Below are 15,533 nucleotides of genomic sequence, written 5' to 3'. Positions count from 1 at the left end.
AATATTCTATATAGGATACACAATATAGAACAGATATCCAGGAATATTCTATATATAGGATACACAATATAGAACAGATATCCAGGAATATTCTATATAGGATACACAATATATAACAAATATCCAGGAATATTCTATATAGGATACACAATATAGAACAGATATCCAGGAATATTCTGTATAGGATACACAATATAGAACAGNGGCGCTTCGCGCCCATCTTCTAAATTAATTGTGAACATGTTCTCTTTGTGTACATCGTAAAACAAAACAAAAATAATTCGCGGATTTTCACTAAAAAATTCGCGGATTTTCAAAATTTTAAAAAATTTAATGACGATCGAATTTTGATGGAGACAAATATTTGAAATTTTGATGATTCATAAACCTTCCCTGGAGTCCCTAGATGTCCCACAAAAAATTTGGGCCCGATCGGTTCAGCCGTTTTGAAGTTTATTGGATACAAACAGACAAACAAACACCCAGACGAGTCAAATTTATATATAGATAGTGGAATTGTTTAAAACGGGTTGCTTACTGCTTATTGTTGATGCGGTTGGAACTAATTGCTAAAGTTACTGGTTAATTATTTCAGATTTTGAATTCTGATTAATAATGCGCGATATTTGGTTAGTTTTCATTTGACTAATATTGTTAGCATGTTAACATGTTACAAAGAAAATCTCTTCCAATTGGTTTATAGAAAAACAGATTTAAAAAAGTTAAATATATTTTATAACAAACCTGACATTGTTGATCCTTTCTCCATCTTCTAATCATACCAAGAGACGTTTTAACCAACAAGCACATTCGCAGTTCTTCACCAGATGGTACTTGGTCCAGTACATCGTATCTAGAAATAGTACATGCTACATTTCCAGTACATCATATCTCCTACATAGTACAATACTTTAACCAAAAATTATATCTAACACATAGTACAATACCCTATCCAGTACATCATATCTCCTACAGTACATACTACAATACTTTAACCAAAAAATATATCTAATACATATATACCCTATCCAGTTCATTATATCTAGCAATATATTATCTATATATTATTTATATTTCGATATATTAAATCCATTTTATCTAGTATATATCACAATAGTCAGTAAAGTAAATTATTTTCCAATAACATTGTAAAATAAATTATGAAAATAAGAAACTACAAATTTATTTATTTAAATATAAAAAGTTAGTAAAACTTGCCCAGTTTAAAGTACATAAACAATCCCGTAGAACATAAGTAGTACAAAGTACAATAATCTAAAGAATAAATCATATTCAATTAAGTACATCAAATCTAGTACATTGTATGACATTCGTATAGTTTAAAGTACATACTCTATCCGAAAGATCATATCTAGTACTTAGTACAAGAATCTATCCAGTTCACCATATATGTTGTACAGTACATTTAGAGTACAGAAAAGGGGAAAACATAGTACACTATTGATGTATGATGTATGTGTTAATAGAATTTAGAATCCGGTTGGCAGATTGAAAATATAATTCTGATAGAAATCTGAGGTTAGAGATAAATTCTTCTTTGTTAAACTGAGAAACTGTAAGATCTTATATTGGAACATCAGGCAGAAACTTCTGGACACTTTGTCCTAGGTTAGACAGTTCAGACCAACTCATAAATTCAAATAAAAATAGATTAAATCTAGGAATGTGGATTGAGCAGGTGAGTGAACACAAATACATCTTTCATGTAACTTATGACTCGTGTATTTTTGTTCCATTTTGCAAGAAATCTTTAATTTCTCAAACATCTTGTTTGTAAACAAAATTAAACGGTATCCCATTGCATCTTTAACACTCCACCCCATGTCGCCCCGTCCCGTCCATCCCATGCATCCCGTCCCGTTTCACTAAGTACAACCGTATGCAGTCAAAACATAAACAAATTGTGAACATAGCAGACGAAACTCTTACAGATTACAGCTTTCTCAGTAGGTATCACTATACTAAGTCAAAGAATTGTTTGAAAATACGATATCGAATTCGCCACCAAATGCCCATGTTTATTGGGACACCCTGTATTACCCTCCCCTACATATAATCTTTATTACTAACATCAATCCTCATTTTCTTCAAACTGCATTACCTCAGCGGACACCCCCCACCCATCCTCAGTCACAGTCTTTCCTCGCAAGTTTTTTATAAAAAATAATATTATAACTTTTAAAGGGATTGTAGACGAAATTTTAGGCGACTGTCCATGCATAAAGCGTTGTCTGATTAAGCGTACAGTTTTCGTATTAAATTGATTATTTCAATTTATGTTTGTTTCTCCATCTTATGACTTGAGAAAACAAAAAGATATTAAAAAAAGTTATTTCTTCAATGAAAAAAAATTCTAGAGTTTATTTGAATTTGAATTGTTACAAAAAGAGGAAAATATTGTAATATTTAAAAACGACGGAAAGATTTTTGGTAAGGACAATTTGGTAATGCCATCTTGGTAAGGTAACAATTTGGTAAGTACATATAAGTGACAAATTGGCAATAAAAAATTGGTAACTACAAAATAATGACAATTTGTAAATAACAATTTTGTAATTACAAAAAAGAGACAATTTGGTAATGAAATGTGATTGCTTCATAAAAATGACGATTTGGCAACTACAAAAAAGTGACAACCAGGTATATAAATACATAAGTGACAATTTGGTAACTTCATAAAAGTGACAATTAGACAACTTCATAAAAGTGACAATTAGAAAACTTCATAAAAGTGATAATTTCGTAACTTCAAACTTTAAGGCGTTCGGGACAATCTTAATCATAATTTCATCTTATTCGAACTTAGGGCCCGGATCAGACAGATTTTGGGCCTTAAATATTGTGAAAATTCTTTTAAAGAGTTGCGTTGAATACGGTTAAATAGTTTTTAAAACACATTTATGCTCAGTAAATAACTAAGGAGTATGTAATTGGAGGGAGATAAAACTGACGCGGCCCGCCCTACCATATGATTATACACGCTTGGAAGACGGTACTCCATTTGTATAAGAAATAATCAGAATAACATCAGCCAAATATTTCTTATACAAATAGAATAACGTCTGCAAAGCATTTATAATCAAATGGTAAGGCAGGCCGCGTCAATTGTATCTCCCTCCCCATTTAATACTCCTTGTAAATACATTTATGTATAGTTCCTGCTTCCATTAATTCCTCCCCACTACTCCCCTGAGACCCATTAATATTCAGAGAAAGTAAAATACTCTATACCCAGTAACCTTCACCCCCTCGTTCAAACCCAGATTTAACAGAGTTACCCCCAAAACTCTTAAAAATAAGGATAAATGAACCAATTTGACGGAGCAAGAAACAATTTAACACGTGCAAGGAACCTGGAATTTGGAATTTTGAAATAAATTTCAAATAATATCTTTCTTTTTAAGTGACAATTATAGTTTCATCCTTGAAGGCCTATGCTTTGGGTGACCTTTAGTAATTTGATTTACTTCAGCGAGTCTGAAAAATTGATCTCAATCTACCATACTTTAATAAACCATGCGTACACGATTTCAATTGTGAATATTTTCTCTTTAAATACATTGTAATACAAAAACAAACAAAAATCGTGGATTTTTTTAAAATTTAATGTCAATCGAATTTTGTTAGAGGCAAAATTTTAAAATTTTGATCATCTATAAACCTCCCTGGGGACGTATGAAGTCGCACACAAAATTTAGGCCTGATCGGTTTAGCCGTTTTGACTTTTATTGGATACATACAATCAATCAGACAGCCTGCTACAAGCAAAGTATATAGATAGGTCTCCTGAAAGTTGTAATCGAATTCAAAACCCCCCAAAAAATGTTTGAAAAAAGAACCATGCAAGTTAAAATTTATTAAATTTTTTTGTCACACACAAAATTTCACAATTTAAAGGGTTCTTTCAACCTGAAGAGTAAATGTACTTATTGTTTTACAAACTAAAAATACATGTTAACAACACATACTGGTCTGTTTCGAGGTCGATTTAATTAATATTTTCATAGGTTTTCATTTAACTTTTTCTGTAGTTAACAAAATAAAACACTGAAATAACAATTAAAAATGATAAAATCAGTGTACTAAAAGATATTTTAAGGTTAAGTTGAGCTTTATTTACCGATTCTCACTTCAGTATCAGTCACCATTTCAATATCGGCTTCAGTGGGATTAGAACCAGTTCTGTGTTTACAGTTTAAGAAACCGGTTTGTGTTCGCAGTTCAAGGAACTGGTTCGTGCTTGCAGTTCCAGAAACAAGTTCTTTGTTTATAGCTCAATGGACCGGTTTTCAGTACAAGGCACCAGTTCCGTGTTTTTAGTTCCAGAAACCGGTTCTTTGCTTATAATTTAAGAAACTGGTTCTATGTTTATAGTTCAAGGAACCAGTTCTTTGTTTATAGTTCAAGAAACCAATTCTTTGTTTATAGTTTAAGAAACCAGCTCTTTGTTTATAGTTCAAGAAACCAATTCTTTGTTTATAGTTCGAGAAACTGGTTCTATGATCATAATTCAAGGAACCGTTTTTTTGCTTATAATTCAAGAAACCAGTTCTATGCTTATAGTTCAAGAAACCAGTTCTTTGCTTATATTTCAAGAAACCAGTTTTTACTTATGATTCAAGAACCCGGTTCTATGTCTATAGTTCAAGGAACCAGTTCTTTGTTTATTGTTAAAGAAACCGGTTCTGTGTTTATAATTCCAGGAACTAAAGCTCCCGGAACCGGTTCTGTTTATAGTTTAAGGAACCGGCTCTGTGCTTATAGTTCAAAGAACCGGTTTTGTGTTCACAGTTCAAGAAACCGATCTAATTATACACTCGGCCGAGCAGGAAATATCAATATCTAATCCCAAGATTGATAATAAATAAATATAATTTGGAGAAAAGGCTTTTTCTTTTTAAAATAAGATTTCTCTAATTTCTGAAAATTAGTTTTGAGTTCTATGGAATATTTTAATTTTTACCAAGTGTAATTTTTTTTTAAATATTTAACAAAAGTACAGTTTTTTCTCCGGAGACAAAATTCTAGATTGAATTAAGAAGAGTAAGGATGAGGATGAATAGGAGTATGGACGGATATCTCTGGGTCCCCTGGGAGTAGAAAGGTCCAACATCCTGAATTAAGAATATATTTGAAAACTGTAAAAAAAAGGAAATAACCCTGGACCGTGATGTCCTCAAAGTAAAAAATAAGTGGTACAGAGGGGAATATAAGAGCTCTTATTCATAAATAAAAATAAAATTGTAAGACTTCCTGTTGTAAAATGAAATTTGTATAACTAGCCTAAGAGGGCGCTTCGCGCCCATCTTCTAAATTAATTGTGAACATGTTCTCTTTCTGTATATCGTAAAACAAAACAAAAATAATTCGCGGATTTTCACTAAAAAATTCGAGGATTTTCAAAATTTTAAAAAATTTAATGACGATCGAATTTTGATGGAGACAAATATTTGAAATTTTGATGATTCATAAACCTTCCCTGGAGTCCCTAGATGTCCCACAAAAAATTTGGGCCCGATCGGTTCAGCCGTTTTGACGTTTATTGGATACAAACAAANATGAATAAAGGAGAATTTAGATACTTTACTCAAAACCTTTAAAACTGAAGAATATGGAAAGAAAACAGGCTTGAATTAAAAAAGAAAACATTTTATTTTGCACAAATCCCATCCCATCCCATCCCATCCCATCCCATCCCATCCCATCCCATCATACCTTGTATTGTATCCAATATCTTTAACCAGAAGTGTCCGTTTATTCTTCTTTAAGCTGGTCAGCTCAAGTCTGAAATCTGCTACATCCTCATTAGTGTTCACAAACCAGCTCAGAGCTAGGGAGGACGGTTTCCTAAATTATGGTTATAAATAAAAAATAAATCGAGAAAAGTACCTTTTACAGGGTAGACTAATTCAAAATGGCATCGATCCCATTTATTTTCATTATCGTCATTTTAGTATTAGCAAACCAACTCAGAGCAAGGGAGAACGGTTTTCTATATCGTAGATCAAGAAAAAACTAAACGAATTAGAAAAAAAAACTTTTCAAGAGGGTAGGCTGAATCAAAATGGTATAGATACAAATGAATATAATTATCTTCGTCAGTGATAACAAACCAACTCATCTCTGTAGTGAAGTTTCCTAATTCATTAATCTACAAGACGACAACTAAAATGGAATCAATTATTAAAGAAGTACTAGGTATCTCTAAACTATTTTATGAAGGTTGGAATGGTTAGAATTTGTTAACCCAAAAAAATGAGCCGAAACAATCAAAAATTGTCATAAGTGCAAAAAGAAAGTTTTAAAAAATCGCCTGAACATAATAAGCCTTTGACACTATTTTATAAAGAAAGATAAAAATTGATTATGTCTAGGTTGAACCGTTGAAAGCTTTTTTTCTGACTTAAAAATCTTGATAATCTATCGGTCAAACACAATACCGAGTATGGACATTCAAAGTACGTATTAAATACACCCGTTAAACCTGTGAAATCTGATCTCTATGAACATGAACTAGTTTTAATAAATCACGGGACAATTAGTATTTATATTGGATGTAATTAAACTAGTTTGAGTAAAATTATTTCAGAGAATTAGTGCAAGGTTAAAAAACAAAACTTACTCATCTACATTACGGAACTTGACATCAGGGGTTATCTCATAATCATCAGCCTTAACAATACAATCAATATTTTTCAATTGGCATGAAAACATACAAATAGTATAATATAAATAACATTCCCATTTGTTTTAATGTAATCTGGAGCAAAATCGACATGAAAAAAAGTTTCACAACAAATAGAAAAGTTAAACATTCAATATCTATGGTGAAACAAAAGATGCATAGGCCAAGGAAATTAAAAACTACAAGTTTACTAAAGTGCAGGGGCCTCACTTTTTTAATATTCTAGAAATATCAGAATTCAATAATTGTTCTGCACTAAAGCCTGCAACTTTATGATATTGAAGATTAAAAACGTCTCCTGTAAAATAATGAAATTGATTAAAATATTGAATTTCAGTAGAAAATGTACAATGTGTAGACTTGAGTAGAGTTTGCTTCGAACGAACAAGAATTGTAGTTTAACACAGCAATTTAAAATCTTGAATATAAATGACTGAAACTGAACTGCAGTGAAGACAATGGAATAGAAACTAGAATAGATATGCTAATTCAAAACCAATTCAAACGTTCACATTTGAATAGATTTCAGCTAGAAATAGATGTTGAATTTGAATAGGTTTCAGATCTGTTTTTGGTCTTTGTAGACAATGGTTATAGTCAGATCTTTCGTGTTGTGAATCTCAAGATCAAGCAGACCAACGGACTAATTTAATTCCTCTTCGATATCCCATGGTGATCGAACCCTGCAGGGATATCTTAACTGAGCTGGGAACTTTTGGATACCTTTAATCCCGACCTCTTATATTTATAATTTTATTTCTCTTGTCGCTTGCGCAACTATCTAAAAATGCCACGCACCAATCACATTTTTCGAAATCCGTTAAAAACGTTTTCTAAAAAATAAAATATAAAAATATTAATTAAAAAATATTCTAAAATATAAACTATATACAAATGTGGCGAAAGATAATCGATGACTATAGGTTGTAATATCTAAATGATTTGTTTGAAATTTAATTAATTTTTTTTACGGTCTAAGTCGTACGTTGCAATTTTCTCAATTTGTATGGACGCATAGTTCGAATAACGTTTTTACCAATTTTCTCCTTATAAAGGCAACAGATAAGATGTAAGATAAGTAGCGATCAAAAGTGCGTTTTTATCGCATTAAGCCTATACCCCCTTTCATTATTCGCGAACACTCCCTTTAAGAAAAAGAAAGGATGAAGCATTGATCTGGATATCCACTATTCTAAAGTTCTCAGCTCTGATAGGATCAATCCTCAAACTATAAGTATCCCCATTGAATATTAAATATTTAAGATAAAGAGATATTTCACACAAAAGTTCTGACCTCTGATGATATTTTTTAAAGAAAATAAATTAACTAATAATCACCCAACATGATATTTAGATTTATAAAACAATAAATGAAATAATTTAGACATGGGCAGGATCAAGAACAGACAAAACAACCGCTGGAGTGTTTTTCGTATAATTTTTAGGGGTATATTGATACCTTTCCTTAAAACCAACCCCTTTCTCCATCATCAAAAAAAGAATTCAGAGACATTTATTAATTTTTTAAGAAGTATCTAGAGATAATCTTGCAACAAAATCTGAAGACGGGAGAAGGAAAATTTACTTACCTCTGAAATGTTATCACAGACTAACTGTTCCTCTCTGTGCAACAATATTTTTTATTTTCAAATGTTTTTCTATTTAACTCGTTTTATTGATCTTACCCATAATACATTCAAGGGATTGTATAGGGGGAGGGAGGAGAGGGTTTGTGTCTCCTAGACTTGTGAAGGAATAAAGGAGAATTTAGATACTTTACTCAAAACCTTTAAAACTGAAGAATATGGAAAGAAAACAGGCTTGAATTAAAAAAGAAAACATTTTATTTTGCACAATTTCTTTTTATGTATGCCATCGCATAAATTCTACACTTCAAATCAGATGTTCTGAATAAATTTTAACAAATAATTGAATTTAATTGATTATTGCACCCGCCTGATACTGCTTACTGGTTTCCCGGCTAGATAGGCCGGAGAACTACAGATTGCATCATCCCAACTAAAACAGAAACACATTTAAGGATATGATTTGCTAGCAAATACAGTAATAACCAGAACATTCTGAAATAGGAAGTGTATTTGATGTTGTTACAAAGAAATAGTTTTACAACACACTTATTGTGTATTAAATCCCTAATTAAGTAAAATGGGTCTGATTACCATGCAAAATTGCTGTGTCAAATCAAATGCATGTTACTTATAAAAATTAAACTATTTAAAGTCATAACTTCAGTCTAAATGTCGTCTTCCTTTTTCAGAGTGTTCTGGTTATCACTGAATAGAGTATAAAAGTTCTCTGAATAAATTATTAAGACCAGGCAGCAATATTGATGAAAATTATAAAGAAGAACATTTTTGGTATTTAAACTGTAAAATGTGTTTTTTTTCCTCGATGGAAGACGATCAAATTGGCATGCACAGCGCAGATTGTCGCGGTGATTTTTTTGCGATTTTATTTCATATCATCTGTTTGAGGAATGCAAGTTTAGTACCGGATGAGAAAGTCTAGTTTTCTATTAGATTTTATTAAGAAGGCATTTAATCATCCTCGTTCACCAACTTGAGCAATAAATTTAGGAAAACTAATAAAGCATAAATCTATAAAGTTCCAATAAATCCATCTATATAGAGCGTGAGGCTGTATTTCTAATGAAATATGTCAATAAATGCATCCTATAAATAAATATATTAAGAAAATCGGATAATTGCTTTCAATATATTTTGCAAAGCTTGGCAGAAAGATTTAGATCCTGAATCTTACAGGGTGGTCATTTTGAAATGAAAAAAATATTTTGCTGAACCTTCTGAAAACTTAATTTTTTAAGGATAAATAATAAACTGATACTGGATTCTTTTGTCTAACCTTGTTTTTCGGTTTCCTTTCCGAATCCATTGAATTAAAGGTCTTAAAGAACATTCGCATCTGAGCAGGTTTCCTCTATACCTAGATTGCAGGCAGTGTAAATACATTTAGCTTCAACATTTCAGTTTGAGCTCAAGGGTGAACATGGTTTCTTACAAAGGATTTTAGACAACTGGAAGGTATTTATTCAGTCTTTTCTCTTACGTCCATGGTTTCAACCTATTTATCTTTAAAAACCCATTAAATCGACCTAAAAGACTACTTTAGGACCGATGAAAGACTACTTTAGGACTGATGGCCAAACTGTGCCTCCAGCCATCAAATTTAAAGTGTTTATGGTCGTCGTTCTAAGTTTCATCCTTTGTGGGTCGTATAACTATGTGTTTTGTTGATAAATATCATCCCTTCCTCTTTTGTAATCGTCCCAGATCCCCCTACCCTTCCCCAAGAACTTTAAGAATGTTTTGACAAAGTCCTTTTTCTGTAACATTTATTGCAAAATTGGGGGAAACATTTTTGTAATTAAGGGCATATAAAATTAATTTTAGATTAAGAATTTGACCAAAACTAATATCAGTTTTTGTAATATTTTTTTGTTCCAAAAGAGTTCAAATCTGGCTCACAAATATCATTTCCCTTCAACGGAAAAGGGGGTTGAAGGGACCCTTAAGGGGGTAGAGGGAACCCTTACTCCCCTTTTTAACTAACCTGACATCCAACCCTGCCTTTATGGGAGCAGAAAATACAGGAAAATAATGAATTAGATCATTTCCCTCCACATCCAAGGTCTTCAAGGACTCAAACTTAAATAATTTAGTTATATTTAAAGGCTCTTAAAGCGTATATTTTAATGCCCGATTCACAACAGTTTCATTCATAATAAAAAATAATTTTTTCAAAATTATAAACATTGATGTATGATTCATATTTGTTCAGACAAAGCTTTTAAGAGTACCGCTGTGAATCGGGCATATAATATATATAATATAAAATAATATTACTTTATTTATAAAAAGAGATGAAAAGAAATAACACATGTTGTAAATTTGATAATATTTTAAATATTCAAAGTTGACTGGTATTTTTCAATTGATGATCCAAATTGTTTATAAAAAATATATTATATTGCATGCAATATTAATAGAAAATTAGTGTCTTGCGTACAACCTGGCCAAACCTTTGAAACATTTTGATATCGATATTTGTTTCTAAGATTTTTTGTTGTTGTTGTAATTTTGAATAGTGCAGTATTGATAACTAAAAAAATTAATGGGCAGAACTGTATCTTTTTTATAAATCAAAATCACCATATATATATATATATATATAAGAAAATGTTATAATGGCCCAACAATCCCACGAAGGTAAAAATGACTTTTAGATTAAATTAACAAAAAAACTAAAATATACTAGTTTTGATTAATAATATCGAATGCGTTTTATAGATTTGAGATTTCTCAAGTAGTGAAAATGCCTTATTAAGTGTCTCAAGTCTATATGCTGACCAATAGGAAACGATGTCCTTTGGCATTTCTTTCTTTCTCCTTTTATTTATGACGAACACTCCCTTTAAGTTATAATAACAACAATAATAATACTACCTGGGCTAGATGTGCTGATGGTATAATACTACCTGAGCTAGATGTACTGTTGGTAAAATACTACCTGGGCTAGATGTCCTGATGGTATAATACTACCTGAGCTAAATGTGCTGATGGTATAATACTACCTGAGCTAGATGTGCTGATGAAATAATACTACCTGGGCTAGATGTGCTGATGGTATAATACTACCTGAGCTAGATGTACTGATGGTAAAATACTACCTGGGCTAGATGTGCTGATGGTATAATACTACCTCGGCTAGATGTGCTGATGATATAATACTACCTGGGCTAGATGTTCTGATGGTATAATACTACCCTGGCTAAATGTGCTGATGGTATAATACTACCTGGGCTAGATGAGCTGCTGGTATAATACTACCTGGGCTAGATGTGCTGCTGGTATAATACTACCTGAGCTAGATGTGCTGATGGTGTAATACTACCTGAGCTAGATGTACTGAAGGTAAAATACTACCTGGGCTAGATGTGCTGATGGTATAATACTACCTGGGCTAGATGTACTGATGGTATAATACTACCTGGGCTAGATGTGCTGCTGGAATGTTGTAAAGACTGTTGTACGCTAAACTTAGATAAGTTAGATTCTTCAATATTCCTCCCCACCTGAATCGTTAGTTTATAACATAGATTAAATAGATGGTATACATTTTATTGTAATTGTGCAACATTTTCTGCGTATAATCACTCAAAAATCTAAGTGAAAAATGAGTAGCTACTCAAACATACACTTAAAAGTTTCATCTTTCCAGGGATGTTAAACCAAATGCTATTCTGTGAAAATGTGCTTAATAATTGTAATCAATATTTTTATAAGTGGGGCCACTATGGTTTCAGTAGAAGTATTTCCATTTACCGTTAAAGCCCGATTAAAGGATTCATATCTTTCATTGGATAATGAGATAGATAGAAAGATAGATGTTACCGCCATACAATATCTATTGGTTCAAAATAGACAACAAATACATGACTGAACCCTGATTGGATCAGGCGCTAATGGAATCGACATACAAGTGTGGGGTAAAGTGGTTGAAATCTCAATTACTTTAGAATTTAGGTCTTAGTAGATGGGGATAAGGTTTCTTTAAATTCTATTGTGGTGTATTAGTACAACACTAGAACTAGATATATTGTAAACAAACAACATTTAGTATTAAGTTTTTGCTCAAGCCTGGGCCAACGTGCCTGTTTAGTAAAATCGATCCTTCAATAGTTCGGTCAAAATTCACCGCGGTAATAAATAAAGAATGCCTGTCTCTATCCCTCCTTAGTTCTACTTCCGTTGATTTAAAAATGCTTAATCTGCATAAATGATTATTAATGTGACCTGTCTGCTCGAAGTTTCTCGTCTTGAAGCTCATTATAGGAAAGATCTAGAACCTCCAGACTACTCAGGTTACCCAGCACATTTACCCTTCAAAACATTTAAAATCTTTAATAAAATCTGACATCAAATTCAAATTTGTCATCAAATCTGATATCAAATCTGATATCAAATCTGATATCAAATCTGATATCAAATCTGATATCAAATCTGATATCAAATCTGATATCAAATCTGATATCAAATATCAAATCTGATGTCAAATCTGATATCTAATCTGATATCAAATATCATATCAAATCTGATATCAAATCTGATGTCAAATCTGATATCTAATCTGATATCAAATATCATATCAAATCTGATATCAAATCTGATATCAAATCTGATATCAAATCTGATATCAAATCCGATATCAAATCTGATATCAAACCTAATATCAAATATCATATCAAATCTGATATCAAATCTGATATCAAATATCATATCAAATCTAATATCAAATATCATATCAAATAACATATTAAATCTTATATCAAATCTGATATCAAATCTAATATCAAATATCATATCAAATCTGATTTCAAATAACATTTTAAATATGATATCAAATTTGATATCAAATCTGATATCAAATCTGATATCAAATATCATATCAAATCTGATATCAAATATCATATCAAATCTGATATCAAATAACATATTAAATCTGATATCAAATCTGATACCAAATCTGATATCAAATCTGATATTAAATCTGATATTAAATCTGATATTAAATCTTATATCAAATCTGATATCAAATATCATATCAAATCTGATATCAAATCTGATATCAAATATCATATCAAATCTAATATTAAATATCATATCAAATCTGATATCAAATAACATATTAAATCTGATATCAAATCTGATATCAAATCCGATATCAAATATAATATCAAATCTGATATCAAGTCAAGGCTATTTTACACTTAGTGAAAAAGATAATGCTATACATTTTAACTAAAAACTTGTCAAGAGGCCGAATTTAAAGAACTTAAGCCGCGGCTCAAATATGGTTGGTTCCACTTAAAATTGTATTAAGTTTTTCAAGATTTTAGCTGGCGCTCAATTAAAAGCGGTTTTCGGGGAATGTGAGACGTGGTTGAAATTCATTAAATTTGGAATAAGGCTATTTTGAAAACGATAATTCTAACTTAAAAAACTAAAGTTCCAATCTTAATTTCTCCAAGCTGATATATCTGCACAAACTTCTCTCAAGGGATTTACCAACAGTAGAATAATTTGCTTCAACAATATTGCTTTAGGCATCTAAATCTTAGCCTTTTGTGAAACTCGAGATTCTAAATTTAAATTTAAGTTTGAGAACTGGTGCAACATTACACACAGATGTTTGGGACTAGGATTCCAATGTCAAAGTTCTCTTAAAACGGATTAAATTTACGAGAGCTGGTATTCTAAGAAAACAAAAACATAGCTTATTACTTTTTTCATGGAAGTATGAATTATGACAAGATTTCTTACAAATTTATCAAATCTAGAATAATGTAATAAGTTCTTTTGTTTAATGAAAACCCTATTAAACATAATACAATTATTAAAGGGCAAAGATACGTAATGTCTTTTTTTTAACAAACTTATAATGTTGTAACCATTTACAAGCTTTTCTTTAAAAAATTTGCCTGTAAAAAATATTGATCAGACAAAGGTTTGAATTGTAAATCAGACTTTCCATTTTTATCCAAAGGGGCACTTGAAATAACGTCTACAGATGAACAAACTTTTGTGTGCAGTATTGTTGATCTTGGATATTTGATATCCAACAAGGACAATTTTAATGTGAGGATCAATGCTTGATCCCTCAATTGAAGTTATTCCTGCAGGGTAAAACCACCACGAAATATCGTAGAAAAATTAATAATCCGCATAAGATAGGTTTCAAAGCTTGATCCCTTGAAACACAAATATAAAGTGAATGCATTTTTAAAAATTTAAAATTCGGTGATGGTGATGGACCAAACCTCTTTAGAGCAAAAAAGTAGATATTAGTTGCAGCACATATATTGAAAATATATTTCGGTCTGGGTTGACCCTCGTCAGTTCTAACGATAATAACCATCAAAATCGATAACATTTTTTTCTTAAAATTGTTAAAAACCACAGGAAATAAACAAATAAAAAAGATTTGAAAACAAAAAATTGGCTGTCAAATGGACATAAGGGAAACAAACTCAGATTATGAGATGGAAAAAAGATAATTTGCGAATATTCACTTTAAAAAATACAATTATTATTCCTTGAGATTGTTTCTGTCACAAAGATTAAAAACAAACTGTTTAGTTTAGATGTATGTGTATAAAGTGGTGGTGGGGGTCGATCTAATTAACGAGCTTTTACGTAAATCAGGGGGAGGGGGAGGGGGGGGGGGTCTTGTATAAGGAGGGGTATTTAAACCTTTTAAAGAATTGGACATAAACAATACTCTTTTTTAAAAACTGAGGCATTAAAAAAATTACAATTCAAGATTTTAAAAAATAATTACAGAATGCTAACCTGATGTCATTAATAATATTGTTGGATAAATTGAGAAATGTGAGATGCTTGGTGCCGTGAAGAATACCAGAAGTAAGCACAGGGATTGTGTTGAACGACAAGTCAATTTCCTAAACATATTGGGTAAATTATAAAATCATGTTAAGGGTTACCAAACTGGGAATATTCGATTACCAAACTGGGAATAGTTCGGTTACCAAACTGGGAATAGTTTGGTTAACAAACTGGGAATAGTTCGTTTACCAAACTGGGAATAGTTCGGTTACCAGGCTGGGAATGGTTAGGTTACCAAACTAGGAATATTCGGTTACCAAACTCTGAATAGTTCGGTTACCAAACTTGGAATAGTTTGGTTCCAAACTGGGAATGGATCGGTTACCAAACTGGGAATGGTTTGGTTACCAAACTGGGAACAGTTCGGTTAACAAACAACTGTT

At 31.4% G+C, this 15,533-nt stretch overlaps 1 protein-coding gene and 1 long non-coding RNA gene across 4 annotated transcripts in view; both read right to left on the bottom strand.

Annotated features, from left to right (window-relative positions):
- The window catches only part of LOC111695981 (chaoptin), a 114,197-nt gene that overhangs the window by 1,170 nt on the left and 97,494 nt on the right, over window positions 1–15,533 (bottom strand). The window contains exons 32-41 of the mRNA XM_023465479.1: window positions 15,097–15,206; window positions 12,541–12,627; window positions 11,735–11,819; window positions 10,298–10,392; window positions 9,590–9,670; window positions 8,663–8,725; window positions 8,296–8,329; window positions 6,644–6,693; window positions 5,737–5,868; window positions 745–853 (exon numbers count right to left, since the gene is read on the bottom strand). Of these exons, the coding sequence (XP_023321247.1) occupies window positions 745–853; window positions 5,737–5,868; window positions 6,644–6,693; window positions 8,296–8,329; window positions 8,663–8,725; window positions 9,590–9,670; window positions 10,298–10,392; window positions 11,735–11,819; window positions 12,541–12,627; window positions 15,097–15,206 (846 nt within the window). The remainder of the gene's footprint in view (window positions 1–744; window positions 854–5,736; window positions 5,869–6,643; window positions 6,694–8,295; window positions 8,330–8,662; window positions 8,726–9,589; window positions 9,671–10,297; window positions 10,393–11,734; window positions 11,820–12,540; window positions 12,628–15,096; window positions 15,207–15,533) is intronic.
- On the bottom strand, window positions 3,861–5,139 carry LOC111695978 (uncharacterized). Of its 3 annotated transcripts, none has more exons than XR_002763978.1 (2): window positions 4,985–5,139; window positions 3,861–4,203 (listed from the first exon to the last, which is right to left on the bottom strand). It is a non-coding gene; the product is annotated as an uncharacterized LOC111695978 (long non-coding RNA). The 3 variants fall into 3 exon arrangements; XR_002763977.1 differs by lacking the exon at window positions 4,985–5,139 and adding an exon at window positions 4,823–4,953; XR_002763979.1 differs by lacking the exon at window positions 4,985–5,139 and adding an exon at window positions 4,837–4,953.

Source organism: Eurytemora carolleeae, unplaced genomic scaffold, assembly GCF_000591075.1.
Source record: "Eurytemora carolleeae unplaced genomic scaffold, Eaff_2.0 scaffold171, whole genome shotgun sequence".
NCBI classification, from domain to species: Eukaryota; Metazoa; Arthropoda; class Copepoda; order Calanoida; family Temoridae; genus Eurytemora; species Eurytemora carolleeae.
This window is presented reverse-complemented; position numbering and strand designations above follow the sequence as displayed.